The following is a 22821-nucleotide window of genomic DNA, read 5'->3' as shown; positions in this document are numbered from 1 at the left end:
ATCAATCATAATTAAATAATGAAGGTATGTGAGGTGAACTTATTCCAAGTCTTTTCTTTTTACAGATAAATTTATTAGAAGCTAAATGAAGGAAAAATACATTTATGATTTTGCTTTGAATTTATAAAAACAAAGAAACCCACATGCATAAACACATGGCAGCATGTTTATGTTATCATGAAGTTTTTCCCTCTTATCATCAAAAACTTAAAAAACGGATGAGCAATCAAAGATTCAAAGAGGTAAACAGATTTTGTAAGAAGTTTTAAGATTTAGTTTTTGCAAAAATCACACTTACACTATAATATTGTAATATTCGACATTATTTCGAATTGGTCTAAGCCCAGTCCGAATTCATCTACAGACCTATAAACAATACAACATACATTGTAAAATGACACTTTTCTCATTCTACTTTATATCTTGTTCTCCTTAAATAATCATTTACTTGAGTGTCTTTAAAGATAGCACCAACCCCATATACAAAACATTGTTTGAAGTACCAAAAATCAATCATTCTACCTAGTTCAACTCAGATCAATCATGAATCTAAATAATATAAATTAATAGATGAAGAGAGTATTATAGCTATTTATTCAACTACATAAAATATATAATGTTCAACATTATTCATACTTGGATTGTTTACCTTTATACTTAAAATTATCTATTTCTTTGCTTACATTCTTAACAAGAATCTTGACACTCATCGTTATTCAAAAGAAAACATATACCTTTCATGTGCTTGGATACGTGCTTTATTTAGAATTAACAATAAAGAAGATGGCAAAATGTGAACCTGTTAACTTGGAACACCTAACAACATTTTGGGAAATTTAAGGAGGAGATCACAAACAAATGTTTAATATAATTGAAAAATTATTTAAAATTTTTATCATCTTCCTGATTCAAACACAAAATCGTTAAAAATATCTTATTTCCTCTACTTTGATCAAACACACTAGCCACTAGGTGTGTTTCTTTTGAACATAAATTTTTTCATGCACATACACTTATACTGATGTTGGCACTACATCAACAATACAATTCGTCTAACCACCATTGCATTGAGTTAAAAATAACCACAAAAATGAATTGCATCACAATTTTAATCCAAAATTTTAAGATATTAATCATATATAAATTATTCTCTTATACAATATTCAATACTTAATAGACCAATATGTATAAATCGTCCACTTATCGATGAAATTAAATTTCGTGCTATTATTTTGAATTTGTAGTCCTCTTCTTTCTCATTAAAATCAACATATCACTTTTGTTTTTTTAAAGTGATCAGCCAATAGTGTGACTCGTAATCCTATCAAAGTTGATATAAAAAAAAAACAAAAAACTAATAAAAATATAATTATTCAACTTTTTATGATTAATAATGAATAAAAAGTGAATCCAATAGTAATTCCATTCGCCCGTGACACACACAATAAGAAAACACCATCCCGTGAAATATTCTGATGAACACGTGTCCCCCTCTTCTCCTCCTCATGAAAAATGAAGAAATGTGAGATCAAACAAAAACCAAGACTTTATTTCTTTCTTGGGTTTCTGCAGAATCTTCTTATAGCTGCATGTGAAGATATTGCCTTGGAATTGGAACTGTGATCATATAGATTATAGAAGGAACACACAACAACACACACACCTTATCAATCATAACAATACTACACACCACTCACACGATGTAATGAACCACTAATTTGGCGAGTGAAGCGCGTGCATGTAACCCAATTGCCACGTGTTACAGCTCATAACCACAAACACTGTTGTCACCTCACAACACAAAAAAGTGCACCCACGAATCTCTCTGCTCACAACTACTCTCTTTTGAAATTGGAATTGGAATTGGTTTTGTTGTTTATGAAATCTCTCTCTCTCTCTCTCTATTGTGATTGTACACACGTGACATGTTAAGACAAACAATAGTAGTGCATGCTCAAATGTTTTCACATTAAAATCTTCACCCTTCTATATAAGACCCCGTTCATCATACACATATTTTGCAATGGAAGTTATCGACATCACACACACATATTATCCACTGCATTGGATTATTACGGAATTGAGCTTAGAGAAATTCAAGAGATAACAAATAAAAAAATATACCCTCATTCCTCATTATTCATCAGGTGAAGTCACAAAGTCTAGTTAATTTTACAATCTTTTTTATTTACTTCAATGGTCACCTAATTTGTAGTGTAAATTCAATTATATGCATCTTTACGAATAACACAAAAACTACAAAACACTTTACTTCACTTGAAATAACACAAAATACAAGTTTGAAATAACACAAAATACAAGTTGAAGTGATTATACACTTGACAAATATTGGACTTGCTTCATGAATCACGTACTGCCCCTTCCTTTGATTTCCCTTATATATATATTATATATATGTATGGGGTTATTAGTTTGTAAGTGACGGTCACTTTCCATGGTATAAGTCTAGATCTATGTGTATGTCTCTAGTATTATTTTTTTGTTTTGAATGATAGAGGATTTGATTCCACCCGTGAATGCCTTAATTCTTATGTCGGGTACCAATATAAGTGCCCTATAATAAATTCAGGGCCACAATCAGCTAAACAACAACAAAGAGTCACGATATCAATTTCTTTTACATCAAAACCATATTCCCCCAATTTACACTTCTTTATATATATATACAGTCCTATCAAACCGAATCTTAATTTACTCAAGTCAAAAAAGGTTACTATAACACCTTCATATTTCAATCTCACAAATTCATCCAAATACAAATTCACTTTTAAAATGTTAGTCATAATCTTTAACATAGTTCTTCTTTTTCTTATTTTCACCAAAGGATAAATTATTAAGGGCATGTTTGGAGAACCTTATTTTTTATCAATTAATAAAATTACAGTGGCAATTTCGTCAAAATTACGATTTTGATCTATGTGCTTTGTCGGACCAGAACAGAATAAGCAATTATATATTTGGCTATAAACCAATTAATGTAAATGAGTCTAGTAATTCAAAACTATGGGAGTGCCATTTAGATTAATTGCCTTAAATCAAGTAGAATGGGCCTAGGCTAGCATATTAGAGAGTTCTTAATTTAGCAATCTAGAGAATTTTTTTTAGGACATATTTAATTGCAGTTTTAGTCTTCTATTTATACTGATTTATGAAATTAGTCTCCTATTTTAAAATTCGACAATTTTAATCCATTCTTCTGATTTTTTAACTAAAAAATGATGACGTAGAATACTTTAAATAACATGACATATGATACAACGTAGAATGATTAACACTCATAAAATTAGAATAAAACGCCGTAAAAATTTAGTTTTCAACTTTGAATTTTTTTTATATTTTTAATTTAACTAAAGACATATGAATAATTAATGCACCTAGATAGTTTTATGTGATAGAATTGTATGTCATGTCACTAAAAACATATCAAATCATCATTTTTTTATTCAAAAATTTAAAAGAATAATCAAAATTATCGATTTTTAAAATAGAAGGACAAATTCCATAAATTAATAATAATAAATGGACTAAAATTGTAATTAAGTCTTTAGGATAAATTTGTTTAACTTAATTCAATTGTTTTTATGCCTTTCTATTGTATATATATTTCTTACGTTTACGATTCCCATGATGCGTAGCTTTCTCCTTTTTTACTATATGTTAATTTGTTCTTTACATTTCTGGTTCTAACTCATAGCCATAAATTCACATGCAATATCTTATTATATATTATTGATTAATTTGTCTAGAGCAGCATGTGTTGGATTTGCTTCTTTCAAGATAAAACACATAAAGAAAGATGTTGTATGATTAGGACAAAATATGGTGAAAATCTCATTTTCCGATTTCAGAATTATTTTAATAATTTTCTTGGACAGTATACAAATATGGCTTAATTATATCCTTCTTTATTTTAATTTACTATGCATTTAGCCTTGATTAATATTTTTTTAAAATTATACTTAATTTTTTTCAGCTGTGGCCCTATATGTGAGTGAATGAGTGTGAGAGAGAGAATGAGGGTGTAGAGTAAAAATTACCATGTGAGGAGTAAAAAAAAATAAAAATATACCATGTTCTCTCTTTTTTTTTTCTTCCATTATAATAAAAATGGAGTGTAAGAATAAAAAATATACCATGTGAAAAATTTAAGGTTCTAAAAATTAGTCAATTTTTTTAAGGTTCAATTATAGGCTTAGAGCATCATATACAAATATTCGTAAATAAATAAAAATTGAAAATTAATATTCAAATGTACTGATAGCAACTCATTTCTCTTTTTGGGAGATTAATTTGAGAAAAAACATATGAACAGAGGAAATAAGGATGAACAGAATTGGAATAGAAAAAGAAAAAAAGAACTAGCAATATGATTGTTGTTAACACAATTTTCAAGAAAACTAGTACCTCAGAGGAGTTTAGCATTCACATGAAAATTGTTCAGTATGTGGTTTCTGAAAACATGTTCAAAAATTACAAAAGAGGAAATTAGCTGTACACAATGTCCAACAAATTAGAATAGAACAAATGAATCAAACTCTCTTTAAAGTGAGTAAAAAAAATTTTGATGCATTTCAATACAGTAACTTTTTTTTTTTTTTTTGCTATTGCTTATATTCAGAGAGTATAATTTAACTCAATATAATTTATAACTACAATGTAAATGTAAAAGTAAAAAGTGGATAATAAAAATGAGGTTGAAAAACAAAGACACCATGCCAAGGTCACTAAAAAAAATCGACCTAAAAAATTGTCTCTTTAAAAACCTCCAACTGTTTCCTTAAGACACCTATACTTTTGATCAACCAGAAATAAACACGTGTCAAACTTATGTTTGAGGAACATATTCCTTACCCATCATACAAATTTAATTTTTTTTTTAGTATAAATATAAGAACCTTTTGCTTCATAATAATCTTACTAGACCAATTTCCTTTGTATCTTGTGAAAATTACTTCAAATCTCTTTCATTAATTTGCAATATTAGAATTCTAAATTTTAAAGCTAGCCATTTTGTATCTTCTTTTCACAGATATATATCATCTTTGAAGCAAACTTGTGATTCAACATTGTTACAAAAAAAGCTCATGATGAGTCTAATTCATAGATTTTTTATCCTATGGATTATTACAATGACACTTTTGATACATAATTTGAGTAATGTGGAAGGAAGATACCACCATCACAAGAAACAAAAGAAAATTTCCCCTGCACCAAGTGAACCTTCACCCCCTATTCAATCTCCTACACCTCCTAGTGTTCCTTCTGATCCATATCCAAATGATCCTGGTGAATCACCTTCTTCTGAATGCATTTTTGATGTGAGGTCTTTTGGAGCTGTTGGAGATGGTGAAGCTGATGATACAGCTGCATTTAGAGCAGCTTGGAAAGCTGCTTGTTCAGTTGATTCAGGAGTTCTTTTTGCTCCTCAAAATTACTGTTTTAAGATTACTTCTACTATCTTTTCAGGTCCATGCAAACCAGGACTTGTATTTCAAGTAAGAATGTTTGTTCAATTTCCTTGTTAATCACTAAATAATGCTACAAACATGTATGTATGGTTCTAAATTGCTGTTGCGGTGATAAATTTGGCTATATTTTTATATTTAAGGTGAAAGAGAATAACTATTAACTATGGATCATACTCAACAAAATCCATCACGTTGCGGTCGCAATTGTAACTACATATTGCAATTTAGAAGCATTTAATTTCCTATATAATTAAGTAACAAGGTTAAAATGTATACAGATAGATGGTACTTTGATGGCACCAGATGGACCAGATTGTTGGCCTGAGAAAGATAGTCGAAATCAATGGCTTGTGTTTTATAGACTTGATCAAATGACTCTAAATGGAACAGGAACTATTGAAGGCAATGGAGAACAATGGTGGGATCTTCCTTGCAAACCTCACAGGGTAATAATAATTTAATTCATTAACATTCACACCATTTTTTTTTTGTATTTATCTATCTAATGTTGAATGAAATAGAATTAAATTCTTGTAATTTTTTTTGGGCATTTCAGGGTCCTAATGGAAACTCTATATCAGGACCATGTGAGAGCCCTACGGTGAGTAAATTAGACTATAAAAAATGTTTTATAGAAACACACTTTTTCTTACACATGCTACCTCTAGTTAATTATTGAAAATTTTGATTAATTATATAATATAACTAATCATATTTTTTACTATAATTTCACTAATTTGAATTAATCATTTATTTAATTGAATTAATTATAATTTTTACGTAATTAACTAAATATCACACGGGAGTACTTATTTACATTTTAGCTTAACAATTATTTAACTGTTTTTTTTTTCTTCTTATAAAATGTCTTATAATTTTTTTATTTTTGTTTTATAGATGATAAGGTTCTTCATGAGCTCAAATTTGGTGCTAAGTGGGTTGAAAATACAAAATAGTCCTCAATTCCATGTGAAATTTGATGGTTGTGAAGGAGTACTCATCGATAAATTGTCCATTTCTGCACCTAAACTTAGTCCCAATACTGATGGGATCCACTTAGGAAACACAAGGGATGTTGGAATTTATAATTCCTTGATAAGCAATGGTAAATAAATAATAATAATAATAATAATAATAATAATAATAATAATAATAATATGGAAACTTTGTTCTATGTTATTTATTTATGTCTTATCATATGAGTATTTTAGAAAAATATAATATATATTTTTTTAATATAGGTGATGACTGCATTTCAATTGGTCCTGGGTGCTCAGATGTGAATGTGGAGGGTGTTACTTGTGCTCCTACCCACGGAATTAGGTATGTCACATAGTTTCTGTTATTTTAGTTAAAGTGGGTTGCTAACTACCAAATAATTATGATTAATATACAAATAAAATAAAAATAAGAAAAAAACTTTGTTGATGTTTTTCATATAATAATATACCCAATTTCTGTGCTCCAAGAACCATTTCAAAAGCCAAAAAAATAATGAAAAGTGACTTTATCCTATAGCGTGAGTGTAATAACTCTTGAAGGTGTCTCTAAAGATAGATTTTTTTTTATAAAACAAAAAAATAGTTTAAAACTAAGCAAAAAAAAAATAAAAATTCAACTAAAATAAATAAATAATGGTAAAATTGTGTTTGAAATTGAAACTTTTCTAAGTTCAAATGATCACAGGAATTATTTTGTTCTTTTAGAGATTTATGTGACTATTTTACTTTATCGGTTGGGAATTTCAAACTGCCAATCATTAATATGACAGTAGTTTCTATTCTTCATCTCTGTTTTGTCCTCTGCTCTTGGATACCAATCTATTACCTTAGTGTCTTTTTGGGGAACTAATTATTGGACATGACTTTGAAAGACGTTGCAAAATTGAGTAGGAAGAAAAGTGATTTATGTTCAAATAATTCTATTTTAATAACACATTTGATGTAAAAATTGCATTAAGATTTTCATTCTAATATGTATACTTTTATTTTATCGTATCTAATGTATAACTACTTTTGTAAAATTACATGTGTTTGGTTTATGTCAAGCTCAATTTGATCAGGAACGATAAAATCTAGATTTAGTTGAAAAATTTACACTTTTTGTACCAAACTTGCTTTTAGAATAAAAAACTGCAAAACATAAATTATTTCACTTTTACAAACTCAATTCTACTTAAAATTATGTTAACCAAATGCCCACCCAAATTAGTTAGAGTAACTTTGGTTTTAATTTTGGGTGAGGAAAATTTGATTTTTGAGATGTATAGTTGATTTTTGATATGTTTAGATGTGATCGAGAATGATTTTGCTTTCAAAAATAGATGTTAACCGACTTGTAACTAAAAGTTTGAGCTTTTATCTCTGTAATTGATTTTTAGTCTCAAATTTATTATTCAATCAAATTTTAAGTAAAATAAAATTCAAAATCAATTTTTATCATCGTATAAATAGATATATGCGAGCCTTGAGATGACCTGTCAAAAAAAATTAAGTCATAAGTCTTGTATGTAGCTTGTCGTAGACTTACTTTTTAAGTCTGAACTTAGTCTTGATGGAAGTCTGGTATGATTTGTTAGTCTATTTAAAAACCATTTTATTTTAACAGTAAATAAGCATACATATCTTTGAATATACTAACAAGTTAACATGTCAAAAAAATTAAGTTCTATTTTAATATTTCACAGACATTTTAAAGAATATGACTTTATATATATCTTATTCCAATTCTCTTTTATAATAATACATTTGAATATATCAAAAACTAAAGAAGATTAATATGTTTAAATTACTAAAAAATTCAATATCTAATAAAAAAGATCACAATTAGATATAATAATTATAGTAGTAATAAAAAAATATTATTTATATTTATTTAAATATGTCGTCTTGACAGATCTAAAAAAAATTTATGTGATATGTAGTCTCATTTAGTTAACTAAATAGATTTTTTAAGAAATGTTGACCTTATTTGTTTAAAAAAGTTTGACCTGACTTAAACTTTAAACTAGGTCGTATGCATCTCTCGTCGATCTGACATATTTTCGTCCCTGTTGAGCTTAAAAATCATGTTATGGGTGAAAAATTACAAATCTCCCTTTCAAATTAAAATCAATTTTAAAGGCAAATTAATTATACCCTACAATAACCAATCATGTCAAAATTAATTATATACTTCGAAAATCAATTTCATTGGAACAAAACATACACTTACTTGGTTAGACATGAGAAGCTTACTAATTACTATGCTACAAGTAATTAAAAGTTTATATACCAAGCTTTTATGTTACAAGTAATTAAAAGCTTACTATGGTGATTTCCACAGCATTGGAAGCCTAGGAGTACACAATTCCCGTGCATGTGTCTCAAACTTAACAGTTCGCAATTCAATCATAAAAGAATCAGACAATGGACTAAGGATCAAGACATGGCAGGGTGGAACAGGCTCAGTAACAGACTTAACATTTGAGAACATCCAAATGGAGAATGTCAGAAACTGCATCATCATAGACCAATACTATTGTTTATCAAAAGAGTGTACAAATCAAACATCAGCTGTATATGTAAACAATGTGTCCTACAAAAACATAAAGGGTACTTATGATGTTAGAACACCTCCTATACACTTTGCTTGTAGTGATAGTGTTGCTTGCACCAACATAACACTCTCTGATGTTGAGCTTTTGCCTTATGAAGGGGCATTGTTAGATGACCCTTTTTGTTGGAATGCTTATGGAAGACAAGAGACTATGACTATACCTCCACTTGATTGTTTGAGAGAAGGTGAACCCGAGACAGTTGTCGAGTCCTCTGAATACGAATGCGCTTGAGATGTTATGGTTTTAAATTGCAGTTATAGTTACGTTGGTAAAATGTGGAGATTGTGACGGATGCAGCTACAATTAATGTGGTTGTGATACCATTGCAGAACTTTCTAAAATTGTTATATTGAAGTTACAATTACATTTGCTTTATATTATAGTTGCTGGTAGCCTAGTAATATATATATGGAAGGTATATCATATAGTACATGTATAGAGAGATTGTTTAAGGGTTGTGTTTGTGGCCTAGTATTATGTATGTAGTATTTAGGATTCGTCCCTATTTGGGGTATGTTACTCCCGTATTGTGTGATGAAATATAGAATATAGTCTATTTTGGGACCTACATTGTAATAGCTTGATTGGTTTTTTATATATAAGATTTCAAAAATCAGCTCATGTCTCAGTTTTGTGTTGTTTATAAGTAATGATGTCAAATAACTTAAGTGGTTAATGCAATTTTGTGTTGAACAATTGAAATTGAACAATGGTTAAGACAGTTTAAATAAGTGATTAATAAGTAGATAGTTAATGTACACATTAGATGTCATAAGTTATTAACCATTAATGTATATTAACCACAAATGTGAACATGATTGTTCATTATTTTCTTGAGATCAAATTTGCATGTAGTTTAATACAAGAAAATTGAGGTCAATCACGTTAAATTTAAGGTAAATAAAGTAAAATTGGTGGTTAACAAATTTTGACACATGATATATCAATTGATTTTCTAAATTGTAAGATTCGATCAATTAATCTCTTAAATATGTGAAATATAAATTTAGTCTCTTAAACTGAAAATATCAATAATTTAGTATTTTTCATTGAAACCAATAAAATATATACATATTGACTAAAAAATAGTCATTTGTTGTATTAAATTTTATATAAAACTTTTAAAATTGTGGTATAAAATTTTAAAATATGACTAAATTAATTGATATTTTTTAATTTAAGGAGCTAAATTATCATTTCATAAATTTGAAGATTAAGTTGACTTAAACTAACAATTTTAATAATTAAAATATCTATTTACTCGTAGTTTTTTTTAAGTGTAATACTTAAGTACATTTCTTTAAATGTTTTTGATCTAGTTCTTTACTTATAAAATTCATAATTAGTCATGATTTCCTCAAATCTATCATTTTCTCAAAATTTATTTTAATCACATAAAATACATTAAGTTAAGAAGCACACGAGGAAGTGTTTTTGCCTTTTCTTTTTAATTAGTGTGAAACACCCTTATTTTGAAACCATGAGAGTAGTACTTACATAAATTTCATATAAAGTAGTACAAAAATAATTCATAGACAACTATTTTTTCACACATCTACTATACTTGATCAATGGTATGCAAAAATATGATTAATTCAGTTGAATAAATTATTAATTTAGATCACAATAAAAATTATAATTAATAATTCAATTAAAACTATATTTTTAATGTTATTCAAATTAATCATTTATTGAAATGAATTAGCTATATTTTTATAGGTGATTAATCAGATTAATGTGCAAAAGTAGATGTTAATAGACCAACTTGAATTGGGCGAAGTCTTTTGTTAAGTTTTGCCAAAAAGGAAAAACAGAAAAATTTAGAAGCACCAAACTAATAAAAACGCGAGTCGTTTGACCCGGTTCAAGCCAAAACGCTCGTCGTGTTCGTTTGTCTTCTTTTCTGTGCTAGCCAGTAGTGGACTGTGGACACACACTCTCTCTCCCCCTGCGACGGACTCAGAAATTGATATCAGAATCAGGTAACTGCACATCATCCCAATCCATTATTCTTATAATGGGTTTCGTCTATCTTTTCCGTTTAACCCTTTTTTCCATTTTGCCTCGAAACTGTTCGATGAATTGTCTATCAGAAGTTCCTTATTTTCAGTTTTAATTTCGAATGTTAATTAGTTTCGAAAATGCCTTCCCTTCAAACTGCACTTCCTCCTGAGCTCGCCAACAATGCAATTAGGGTAAGTTACAACACCTTTCTGTTCAATTCAATTTGTGTTTTAAATTTGAAAATTTTGTAGCTGATTAAAAAAAAAGAATCTTATTTTTAACTTTTATGTGTTTTTTTTAGCTTTACCGTGAATGCCTACGAAGAGCAAAATATATTGGTCAACAGGTAAGTGATTCTTCCTTCTGTCTCTCGCAATTAGCTTCAATGGGAGTGTTTTGCTGCCATCATATCATAATTTATTACAAATGTGACTTTGTTTATCTCTTATTCAGCCACTAGAAAAATACAATGTATGTGAAAACTTCCCATTTGCATTCATTGGGTTTCTTGTTTGCCACAGTGAACTCTTTTGCCATTAAATTTTTGTTTACAAATGGTGTAAGTTCTAAGGGCATGTAATTTAGATCCTTATATTTATAGTTAGATGTTGAGATTTAGCTAATATGGCGGACATAGTTAGATTCTTTGAGCACACAGCATCATTTACTTGCAGATTGTTTGGTTTAAAGTGGGAGTGTTGGGGTTAGGAATTTAATGAAGGGGTGGAGAGAAAAATAAAAGGATACAACTTAGACATAGTTCCCTATATTCTGTGTATACTGTTTTCCTATCGCAATTTTATATGTCAGCAACGTATTCTACTTCTACGTCATAGTTTCTTCAACTCTACGTCGTGACTACCATTCTAAAAAAGGTTCACGGGTTTCATGGATTAGCCGTGGGTTCTTTCTGAGACATTGTCAGAGACCAGATTCATTGAGTTGTTGGTGATGGGATCCGAGATGGTGGATAGCGGAGGACATAGTGCTAAGGGAAGTGGTGTACTTGTGATATGGCTGACATTTACTGAGATGTCCCTTCTGTTGGTGACAGTGATCATCAAATTGTGGATGGGGATCTAAGATAGTGGACGAACCAAGAATATGGGGATGACTTCTTCCTGGCATTCTTATTCACGCTATTAATGACATCAATTCCATCTGGGCATTGTGGCTACTGTTGGTGTTGATATTGGGGGAATTGATTATGAGATCGGTGATGGAGATTGAGTAGAAATGAGGAGGGCAATACCACCATTTGTGACAATGATTCGGTGACTCCCTTCGAATACTTGGGGGTTCTCAGAATATGGATCTGTTTTAATCTCTTCTCAGTTTGTTCACAAGGATTTTAATGTGTTTTTCTGAGCAGACTATCAATAGCAGCCTTCAAAATATCCCTGTGACTTACAAGAGTGGAATATGAACCCTTGTAGGTGCTGCAGCAAAGCCTTCCTTTGGAAGAACATGTGTTGTAGACCTTCTTTATTGAAAGTAACGACGTTTAGTTTAGGAAATCTGACATAGAAAAAATAATACACATATAAAACCCTGATAGGAGAACAATAGGGAGGGAATTGTGTGTAAGTTTTGTCCAAAATAAAATTCCCTTGTATGGATGAGAGGAAGGTGAGTGAGAGTAACTTTTATTTTACCATCGATTGTTTAGTTTGCGAGGGGAAAGAGAAATTATATAATTAGTTTACTATTATACCTTTAAAGAAGGCAGAGGAAGGAAAGAAAGGTGTGAAACCTTGACTGATATGACTTCAGAACTAAGCCCTGCACAACATGAAAGTGAAGTTAATAGTTAGTTAAACAACTGTCCTTTTATGCTTGTTACACTCTTCACGTACTCTTATGATCATGATACGCTTTTTCGTTGTGAGTACTGTCCTTTCGAAACAAGTAGTGCTTCTTCTGCTGAAGAAATGTACTTGTTATAAAACTAAGATCTGTGGGACTAACCGCAGCCACTTACTTTCTTTCTGTTTCAGCAACATAATACACCGCTTCTTGTTGAAATGGTGAGACAACAGTTTAAGAAAAACATGCATGAGACAGATCCCGAAAAGATTCAAAAGTTAAAGGATGAGTAAGTTTGTCTCTAATATCTATATTGCTATATATTGTGCATGTTTTCTTGACTCCTAGTCTGTTCCCATTTCTTCTTTGGTTCTCTTTTCCTTCAACAGATGCAATACAATACATTTCTGATGTCTCCATGCACAAAAATAGGAAATTTATGTTCAATCATTTATGTATAGGTTGGTTATTCCGAGCACAAAATGATACTTCTCTTTTCTTTGGTTTTGTAGTGCTGCAAGGGGACTTATAAATCACATACTGTACGAGACAGAGAAAATTTCTGGTCGTAAATTTAACAAGAGTCCTACTAAAGAAGCTTAGTTTTTTAATCTCAAATGAGATTCAGTTTGTTCATCAGTGCTGGGTTTGGCAGATCAAGCATATAGAAACGACCTTCCAATGTTTTTATGACAGTTTTGTTAGACTATTAAAATAAGATAGTTGTGGAAAATTGCTCGATTTCTTTCTGTATCTGCTACTCTTTTTCATATCAAGAGTGCTCAATTTTCCTTAACTGTTTTATAGTTTCTGCCAAAGGATTCGGTGTCTCATAACTCAACGTTTGGCAGATAATGATTCCTAAGCTATGCATTCTTGTGGGTGATTCTATTGACGTTTGTATCAGTGTAGAACTAATAAACCTGTTAAGGAAATAGCAGTGATCAGTCAATTTATTGTTTTGAATTGTATTTTATTTTACATTGAAAAGGTTTATATATGATAGATAAATATGATTAAAGATGCCAAAGTCGAAGTTTTAACCAAGGATGTGGCATTATTATGTTCCAAGGTTCCACTTGCGGTGTATTTGGCAATTCCTGAAAGAATATTCTTCAGAGGTGGGTACCAAGAAATGTTTGTACACGAAGATTATTCATTTGATTAAATATATTTTTTTTAGAAGAGATGAAAAATTCTATCATAATTAATCCACACAACTGCAAAGTCTAAATTTAAACTCGGGACAAGATGTCTAATCTAATAATATTGATATTTGTCAGATGAGCTAAGACTTAAGGATTGTTAAATAAATTTTTTAATAACACATTATAGTAACCATGATTAAAATTACATATGTTGAGAAGACTGCAATAATCAATTATATAGACTATATCATGTAATAACAACTGCAATAATCAATGATATAGACTATATCATGTAATAACTTTTTTTAATAGATTAAACTAGTTTGTGTAATTTTAAACTAGCTTGTGTAATTTTTGTTATGCTACAATACCTTTACAAGTGCTACAGTATAGTTTTAGTTACTATGGTTCAAAAGCCTAGAAAAAATATACTCTCAATATTTTAGAAGATAACACTCAAATATTTCAAGATGAAAATATATGGAGAGATTAGCTTTATTTATACTAATCCTATATGTCAATTTACAATTTGAAATAGTAGTAATTAATAGCATCAATATAATCATAATCTAGTAAAAATAAGATTGTCAAACAAAGTGACTTAAAGTCAATAATGGTGATGCAATGGAGCAACTAACGTGCTAGGGTGATGGCAATGTGGAGTCTATGCAATCTTGATAGTGGTCTAGTTTATCGATATAAAGAAACATCTTTTCTCATTAGAAAACACTTATCCAAGGTCTCCACAAACTATATTTTTAGAGAGCCTCCCAATAAATAATTTACACATAATTATTTTTAGAGCTTCGTTCTGATTTGAGCATTGGCAGATTTATGTAGCCATTTTATTTTATCTGATTAAAAGTTGGTATGGTGGCAACAAGTCAATTCATCCATAAGTGCATTCAGTAACAAACCATAGACATAAACCATTCTTGCAATCCCTGCACTAAACTATATTGTAGCATTCAGATGTTAAAATAACCAAGAAGCATTGCCACCTTTGGTGGCCACCCTTGTATTATAAACCTAAGTACCAAACAAAAACTGTATATCAGTGTTCAATTTCAACCACTTCCTCATTCTCCAGGGCTAAAGGGTCCTCTCCATACACCTCTAGGCCTAGAGTTTCCATTTAGTTGGTTTACCTGAGGGTTATATACTTTATCTAGGAACCTTGGACTTTGAAAGACTTGTGAACTCTTTGGATGGTGTTACAGTAGAGCTCATCACATTTGGACTGCAAATTCGTCTAACCTCCCCTCGGCTTCTAGTAGTAATCCCATCTAGAATCTCTTCATCATCTGCAAAGGAAGCAGTCCTGCTCAGCTCCCCTTCCTACACAAATAAACAATCATGGAAAACAGTCTAAGATTTTGATTGACCTCAAATTAGTTTTGCCAGAAGCAAGAGAAAAAAGCTTAGCTTAGTTCACATCATGTTCCTAAGAAATCTAAATCATTAAACTACATCAAACTATTCATATCAGTGTCATTTTTATATATTTCATGCAATTCCATGACATGTTTATAATATTCATCGATTTTTTTCGGTCAAAAAACCCCTGATTTGTAGAAAAATAAAGTCATATTGGCTATGGTATTGGCGACTTACGGCAGATAGGTCGAATGGTAATGCTGAGACTTCTTCATATTCTGCAGCATCTAAATCTTGAAGGTGTGATCCTTTGAAGAACTTGGGAAGAATGTATTGTCTTACAGGAACCAGAAGCATGATCATCAATGGGAACAGAACGCCGGCTATCGGAACCCAAGTGATACCAAAACAAACGAGCAAGTAAGCAGTTTGGAAAAGCGTAAATACTGTAATTGTCTTGAAAGGTACGGTTTCCACGTAAGTTGCATGGCATTCCTCCAGAACTCTTCATAGTTGTTTAAAAAACAAAAAGAAAGTTAGCGAATCACCAAACAAATTTTATCAAAGAAAGAAAAACAGGAAATGGTGTTTAAGACAGTACTTGTATCTTCTGCTCGGAGCGGTGAAAATAAATAAAATTCTTTCCCAGAACTGGTTGCCGGGTAAGTTTTCAATGGCCATGAAAGCAAAATAGCCCCACAGTACAGAAGTTGGAATCATTTTGAGGAAAGGCATAGCTGCTACACATCCTCCTACCATCAAAGATTGAAGCAAGTTGCTTACTCGCTGTTCTTTAACCTCGACTGGCAATAAGTCATCGATTTCTTTCTCAATATCAAATATTGACTCATCAACTGCAGTAATTATGCTTCCCATGCTTGATGCCAATTGAATGGTTGATTCTTTAATCTCTTTTAATCCCTGCTAAAACAAAGTTTAGGCAAGATTGGATGATATATGGTATTCAACTTCCTGTTTGAATTGCAGACAATATCAGAACGTTTGGTTTCTTAAAACATATAAAAATTACACAACGAAAGATTCTTTTGCATCCGTCCTAGATTTGAGTGTCTCGAAATACAAAGCAGAACTTAGGAACTATACGCCAGAAAATTGTCAACTATGATTATGTCATTTAGGTGAAAAGGAGAAGGGGAAGCGATAAACGACTACAATCATACATACCCGAGTGGACGGTTCCTGGTGAGTAAGAGGGGTTTGCATCTGCCAGTAAGCACTTTGCATACTTCCATATACTTGTCCTAAGCTTTCTTGCTTGCTCAGACAACTTTTAGCGGTTGCAACAAGCCGGTTTCGAAGTAACTGACAATCACCAAAATATATGAATGGTCATTGCACCATACAGGTAATCATTATATATTATAGGAACTAAAAAAATCTACAAAGTGACAATTAAAAAAGAACGGAGAGGGTATGTGCAAACCTGGTGCTTCAGTGTAGCTAAACTTTTGGTATGCATTGGAGATTGTGGAATGACACCATTTGATGGAGGTATTCCAATTAGGCCACATAATATAACCTGTCATACATTCAATATATCAAATATGTAAAAAACTAAAGGATCAAATTCAGACCAGGAAGCCATAGTTTCTCAATTGCTAGAAGAAATCAAAGAGGATTAGGCAAAAGGAAAGAACCAGAGGAACAAATTGTGCAAGGAGGATCATGTACCATGAATCCCAAAAGAAGTAGATCATAATGGAACGAAGGTGGCTTTCTTAAATTGAACTCTTTTTGTTGAGCAAGCTGAGATGCTACACTATGGTCAAAATAATAAAGCACAGCAATCATTGTTGCTGGAATGAATGATCCAATAATATAGAGAACTGGCACATTCAGCATGTCCTGTCAATATTTTTGAATATTTCATGAGAAATTTCCATAGAAGTACTAAGAATGCAAGTGTCTTGTTTACTTTGAGAAAATTTGGGATTTATTAACTAGCCATGCCTTTATGACAGTCCAGTTTTCATAAGCACCATGGGACCACGGATTAGGACTAAAGAGTCGCCGAGGGATTCCTTTTGGAACACTTCCAGCTGGTATATAAGAAACAGAAGTCCATAACAGAACCATCAATGGGACACCGTAATCTGCTACGAAGCCGCGTAAACATCCTGCCATAAGAGGAAAATAAATCTATAAGCTATTGAAATATGATAAAAGAACTTGGTCAAAAAAACGATTTGAAAAAATAAATTCAGTAATTATGAAGAGAATATTTGTATACTTTCTTGTTTGTTATCATGTTAAAGATGCAAATGCACAAGTGAAACCTCTCTAACTTTTCACAAGTCATACCCGATCCATATCGCCAAGACCTTGCTTTCCGGCTTCTCAATGCTGTAAGTAGAAGGCCAAAGGAAAGAATCAAAGCAAACATGCCATTTCCAAACCTCCATGAAGATTGAAACGCAGTTGATGCAGGGTCTGCTCTATCAGGTACATGAAACTCGTGAATGAGTCCCTTTCAAAGCGCAATGAAAGAGCATCTTTATCAGATATTATACCATAAATCATCATAAATTTTTCCTTACTTCATGCTAGAACTACATGATCATGTGAGCTAAAACAAAATTACTGTAAATGAGAGTGAATACAGAAAGATGCTTCTTACTTTAATAGCCTCTTGCATGAAGAGCATTGCGATAAGAAGGCCGAACAGTTCGCCCACCACACGAGTGAACCTGTTGATGATGGAACAAGCTCCTAAGATAGCCAGTAGGAACAACAAGAGTGCAGTCCACATGCACACCCTGCCCATAAAATAAATTCATGAGTCAATTTACAGACAGTAACTTTTCAGAATCTGAAAGTGTGAAGACATACCATCCAGTCCACGCTAGGAAGAGTTTTGAACCCAAATCCGGCCTGTTTTTGGCGAAGTTGAACATGAATGTATACATGATCACTGTTGGTTCTGCTACACCAAGAATCAACAAAGGTTGGCCTCCAATAATAGAGTGTATAATTCCACACAGTGCAGTAGATGCTAATGTTTGTACAGCAGTGAGTATACCATCTACAAATTGTTGAAACACAGAACATCAAATTGAAGGTGCACTACATTATCACTGTTTTTATCTAATCATCTATCTTACCAAAAACAAGACTCCGTGCATGGATAAAAACCAAGAAACTCAAGGAATATAATGTACCTGTATCTCTTTCCAATTGTTCTCCAAATGAAATAACTGGAATTGCTGATGCAAAAAATATGTATGTCGTAGGGGCTAATATCCTAAGAAATAACAACAATTCAAGTGCCAAGTTAACATTCCGTTCGAAATAACAAGAATGAAGTTACGTTTTAAAAAAACTTCGAGAAGGAAAAAATTATTCTTAATTAAAGCGATACTAATAGTTATTTTACAATCATCTATGAGAAGATTTGAACTTTGTCCGTTGAGGTTATAGAGTCAAACTCTTATCAATGAACTAGCACCTCATACACGGTATGAAGTTACTAAGTATAGTAATCTTAAAGAAATATCAACTGAATAAAAAAAAGAGCTTTCTATCTTATTGAAGTATATATCATGAATATCAAAATCCACCAAAATAAAAGTAAATATTTTTGTAGCATAACCTGCATAAGAAAAATATATACCTGAATCCTGCAGTGAAACCACCAATCCAGTCTTGCTTGTAACACATCAATCTCCTTTGAATATCATTTTTAATTCCTCGAAATGGAACAAATGTCTCTTCCATAATTTCTCAACCAAAAGTTTTGGCCAAAAAAACAAAACTTTACCAGGATTTAAATTTTCTTAGGCTTTAAGAATAGTAATTAGTAAGTATAGATTTGCACAAACAATACAGTACTAAATCAAGCATTTTTACTTAACATTGGCTTTTACAATGCATGTGTTATGAGCAATAGAGTAAACAAATAGACAGCATTATGAGTTAAAAGACTATTTATTTTATGCAAATAAAGTAATAAACCCCTTCAATAAAACCTCAATGAAATATAACATAAGCACAAGGAAAAGACAAAGCTTCAAAACCCAGATAGAGTATACACAATAATTTATCAAAATTAGAGAGAAATAAAATATTAAGCAGGAAAAATAGGAACTTTAACACTAAAGGTGCAAGAAAAGTGAAGAGTCGAAACTGAAAACACAAAGTGCAATAAATAGAAGACAATGTAAGTTAAAAGGGCAAGAAAGAAACGTCTTTGGTTTTGGTCATAGCAAAAGAACAAACTATGCAGGAAAAAAAAAAACTATAATGAAAAAGTGAATGAAGAAAAAAAAATGTGGGTTGAGAAATGGAGTACAAAAAATCTAAAAAAGGTTTTCTGGAAGGAGGGTATATTTGCTGGAGATGCAATGTACTGAAAATGAATGAAAAAAGAGAGACATCTAAAGTTGGATAAAAAGATGGTGAAAGTTTGAGAAAATTGCAGTATGGTTTTGGTGAAACTAATTGCTGCATTTCAATACATATATATACATACTAAAAATGTTTTGGTGAATCTAAATTAATTTTGGTGAAACTAATTTATATACAATTTCAATCATTCATAATTCGACTTTTATTATACAGTTCAACTGTGATGCAATTATAATTTATTTTTAAAATCGTTATACTGTAACGGCAATTATTAAATACGGCTGCAATTATAATTTTCATATAGTTGCTGAGACCCTTAAAAAAATTATATTGCAATCACAATTTAGAACTATGCTTAGAGGCAAAATGAGTTGGATTAATTTAATATATCCCATTTATGTATGTCACACGGGTTGTGCATCAAGTTGTAACTTGAGTTAGGAAAATGTCTTGAATATACCATGAGGTACAGTGGTTCACAAGTAGAAAAATTTCATAGATCATAGATATATTCTAGAAAAATATAACATTATAACCCCACACTGGAATACAATAACTGTCTTGTCTTTTCATCAATACTTACTTATTATGAAGTAATTAATTGATTTCGTAAGTGTAACTCAAAAATGATAGTAGACTATAAAGATATTTAATGTGTTTGGGTGTACCTTTAAAGATGCAATACTCCTAGGCTTTAGGCACTTTATAAAAAGGGAAATCATTTGTTTGGTCACAATATATTTATAAATATTAATACTATTTAAATAAGAAAATATGAAAAGATAATTGTATAAATACTCTTTATTTATTTTATTTTATTTTCAAACTTAGTTCTCATTATAATTTTTTATAAAATTTACAAACACGGCGACCTTGTTATTACATATTGTAATTCTCATCTAAAAATAATATATATATATATATATATATATATAGAACCTTTTTTTTATTGTTAAAATAATATATAACCTGAGAAATAATGCATAACATGTATAGAACTGTTCCCATATCCATTGCGGGTTTTTAACCTGAGAAATATAACCTTTTATTGTTGAAATTATCCGTCTCCATATCCATTATGCGGTTTTTACTCTATCCATTGTGGGTTTTTTTTGCAGGTACCCACTGGATATTGGTCTAATTGTCATCCCTAATAGAACATAATAAATAGAAATGATTAGCATAATTATTTTTTGGGTTATTTTGCAACATTTGAGCAAAATTTTAATTCTTTGAAAAGACTAGATTCATCTGTGAATATGATATTCTTTTGGTTTTGGTCATCCAGTTGCACAAGTCATTTTAATTGTTTGGACGTGGACAAATTTTGATCTGTTATGCTAACATGACATATCAAGTCAGATTTATTGTGTAGTAAGTGTGAGTTATAAGTTTTTAATTGTTTAGAAAAATGATGATTCAACAAAAATAAGTACAATGACCTATAAATTTATTGTTTTAAATTTTTGGGTTAAGATGTAGTGTTCAACTCACTTGTGTGGTTGCTTTTAATTGCTCGGACTCCCTCGTAACCCAACATGATTTTGGTGTCACGTGTCATTGAGTTACCATGTCACTATTCTATAGATGGTTGCCGCATAATAAAGACGAAAATAAAAAAAAAATTACATAGATCAAAAGAAGAAAAAAGTTATAAGTTACAAGGATGAAAACAAAAAAGCAAAATAAAATTTACTTTTAGTTTCCATCTAAAACTAATATATATAATTATATATGTGAGTGTGTGTTTCATCACGGTAAATTAATCAATTTTTTGTCTTCTCTTTTTCTATTGTAAGAATCATCTTTAAGTTATTTTATTTATCTTTATTATCAATATTACTCACAAAACATTATCTCATCTTAAAACTCATTTTTTTATATTGACTTGAATCTTAAAACTCATTTTTAGTACATATGTTTTGGTACATATGCTTTTGTAGATTATTCTTCTGCCAAACACTCTTGGTGAGATAATAATGATTTATTTACGACATACAAACTTTATTTAACATAATAATTAAGGAAGTTGCTAAGAAGAGAAGTAAACAACTTAATCAACCATCAAAAGACAAGAAGTGATGTGGAGTTGAAGCATGCTAATTAATGAATGCGAACAACTTGAGTAGGGCAATGTTAATGTTGGATGTGTATAATTTGAGAGCAGGAGTTCCTTTGATGTTTTGTTAATTGAGGGTGAGAAGCCATGTTCACTTGGGCACAATTAGATGAAATTGAAATTGAAATAATTACATGTTCACGTGTGAAAGATAAAGAGTAGACAATCCAATAAAGATAGAATTACGTAGATGATTGAAACACATGCAATTATAATTGATTTTTCTTTTTAATTTAATACATTAATTTTAATCAAATGGATGTTTTATCCAGATCATTGATGAAGAACATAATAAAAACCTTGCAGTGGAAATTTCATCCAGATCCAAGACAAGAATTTAACGGCCTCAAGAATTTGTTGCAGATTACTTTTTTATATTATTAAAAACATACTATTATAAGATTTACAAAAAGACCAAACATACGCCAATCGAATCGAACACAATCCAAATTGTCTTTCACAATCAAGCATTTAAACTGATAAGCATGATCAAGACTATTACAATAAAAGGCGCAATGTGTAGCAAACCAAGCCAAAATCTCTCTCCACACATATGCATAATTCGACGCTCAAAATAAATGTCGAAGAGATTCATCACCATCACTGTTGCTCCCACATGACTATTAATCTTAAATGATTATTGTGTACCCCTATCAATCAAATTATCCTTTCTTAGTAATTATTGAGGAGCATGTCCATACAAAATGCATATTTCATTTTTTTTCAAAACCAATTCTTGCAACAATTTGTTAGAGGACAGAAACAAATGGTAGTTAGTTACAGACAGTTATTTATTTTATTAACATTTACTGTTTTTATAATTAATAATAATTAGCATTATTAAGTTAATTATTGTATTTGAATAAATAGGGAAGTGTAGCATGCAGCAAGTGTAATTTCCTGTAGAATTATATA

The 22821-nt window shown here is 30.6% G+C and overlaps 3 protein-coding genes across 4 annotated transcripts; 2 read left to right on the top strand and 1 right to left on the bottom strand.

Moving 5' to 3' along the window:
* Positions 1–1935: 1935 nt before the first annotated feature.
* On the top strand, positions 1936–9703 carry LOC101489863 (polygalacturonase At1g48100-like). Its single transcript, XM_004486461.3, has 7 exons — positions 1936–2147; positions 5051–5516; positions 5768–5935; positions 6046–6090; positions 6387–6594; positions 6731–6812; positions 8814–9703. The coding sequence occupies exons 1-7, from the start codon at positions 1951–1953 to the stop codon at positions 9316–9318; spliced, it is 1671 nt and encodes a 556-aa protein (XP_004486518.2). The 5' UTR covers positions 1936–1950; the 3' UTR covers positions 9319–9703.
* Positions 9704–10774: 1071 nt separating this feature from the next.
* Positions 10775–13863, top strand: LOC101489333 (uncharacterized). Of its 2 annotated transcripts, none has more exons than XM_004486459.4 (5): positions 10775–11069; positions 11221–11282; positions 11393–11437; positions 13089–13186; positions 13410–13863. In XM_004486459.4, the coding sequence occupies exons 2-5, from the start codon at positions 11229–11231 to the stop codon at positions 13498–13500; spliced, it is 288 nt and encodes a 95-aa protein (XP_004486516.1). In that variant the 5' UTR covers positions 10775–11069; positions 11221–11228; the 3' UTR covers positions 13501–13863. The 2 variants fall into 2 exon arrangements, with proteins under 2 accessions (XP_004486516.1, XP_004486517.1); XM_004486460.4 differs by having other exon boundaries at positions 10872–11069; positions 11198–11282.
* Positions 13864–14933: 1070 nt separating this feature from the next.
* LOC101489009 (probable boron transporter 2) lies at positions 14934–19950 on the bottom strand. The gene is given in 13 exon segments (XM_012714120.3): positions 14934–15232; positions 15234–15383; positions 15660–15927; positions 16024–16343; positions 16608–16745; positions 16867–16962; positions 17115–17288; positions 17394–17560; positions 17745–17910; positions 18061–18199; positions 18273–18465; positions 18602–18684; positions 19054–19950. Coding segments are annotated over 13 exon segments (2106 nt in total). The 5' UTR covers positions 19158–19950; the 3' UTR covers positions 14934–15124.
* Positions 19951–22821: the final 2871 nt, after the last annotated feature.

The sequence above is a fragment of the Cicer arietinum genome, chromosome 1, assembly GCF_000331145.2.
Source record: "Cicer arietinum cultivar CDC Frontier isolate Library 1 chromosome 1, Cicar.CDCFrontier_v2.0, whole genome shotgun sequence".
Taxonomy (NCBI): Eukaryota; Viridiplantae; Streptophyta; class Magnoliopsida; order Fabales; family Fabaceae; genus Cicer; species Cicer arietinum.
The sequence above is the reverse complement of the archived record's forward strand: the minus strand, read 5'-3'. Positions and strand labels throughout refer to the sequence as shown.

What these genes read in the sequence shown, in the direction of transcription:
- LOC101489863 (XM_004486461.3), top strand. Translation starts at nt 1,951, where the DNA reads ATGCTCAAATGTTTTCACATTAAAATCTTCACCCTTCTATATAAGACC. An exon ending in AACCAGGACTTGTATTTCAA is followed by an intron (nt 5,517 to 5,767) that starts GTAAGAATGTTT and finishes AAATGTATACAG; the next exon opens with ATAGATGGTACTTTGATGGC. An exon ending in TAATTCCTTGATAAGCAATG is followed by an intron (nt 6,595 to 6,730) that starts GTAAATAAATAA and finishes TTTTTAATATAG; the next exon opens with GTGATGACTGCATTTCAATT.
- LOC101489333 (XM_004486459.4), top strand. Translation starts at nt 11,229, where the DNA reads ATGCCTTCCCTTCAAACTGCACTTCCTCCTGAGCTCGCCAACAATGCA. An exon ending in TCGCCAACAATGCAATTAGG is followed by an intron (nt 11,283 to 11,392) that starts GTAAGTTACAAC and finishes TGTTTTTTTTAG; the next exon opens with CTTTACCGTGAATGCCTACG. An exon ending in ATTCAAAAGTTAAAGGATGA is followed by an intron (nt 13,187 to 13,409) that starts GTAAGTTTGTCT and finishes TTGGTTTTGTAG; the next exon opens with TGCTGCAAGGGGACTTATAA.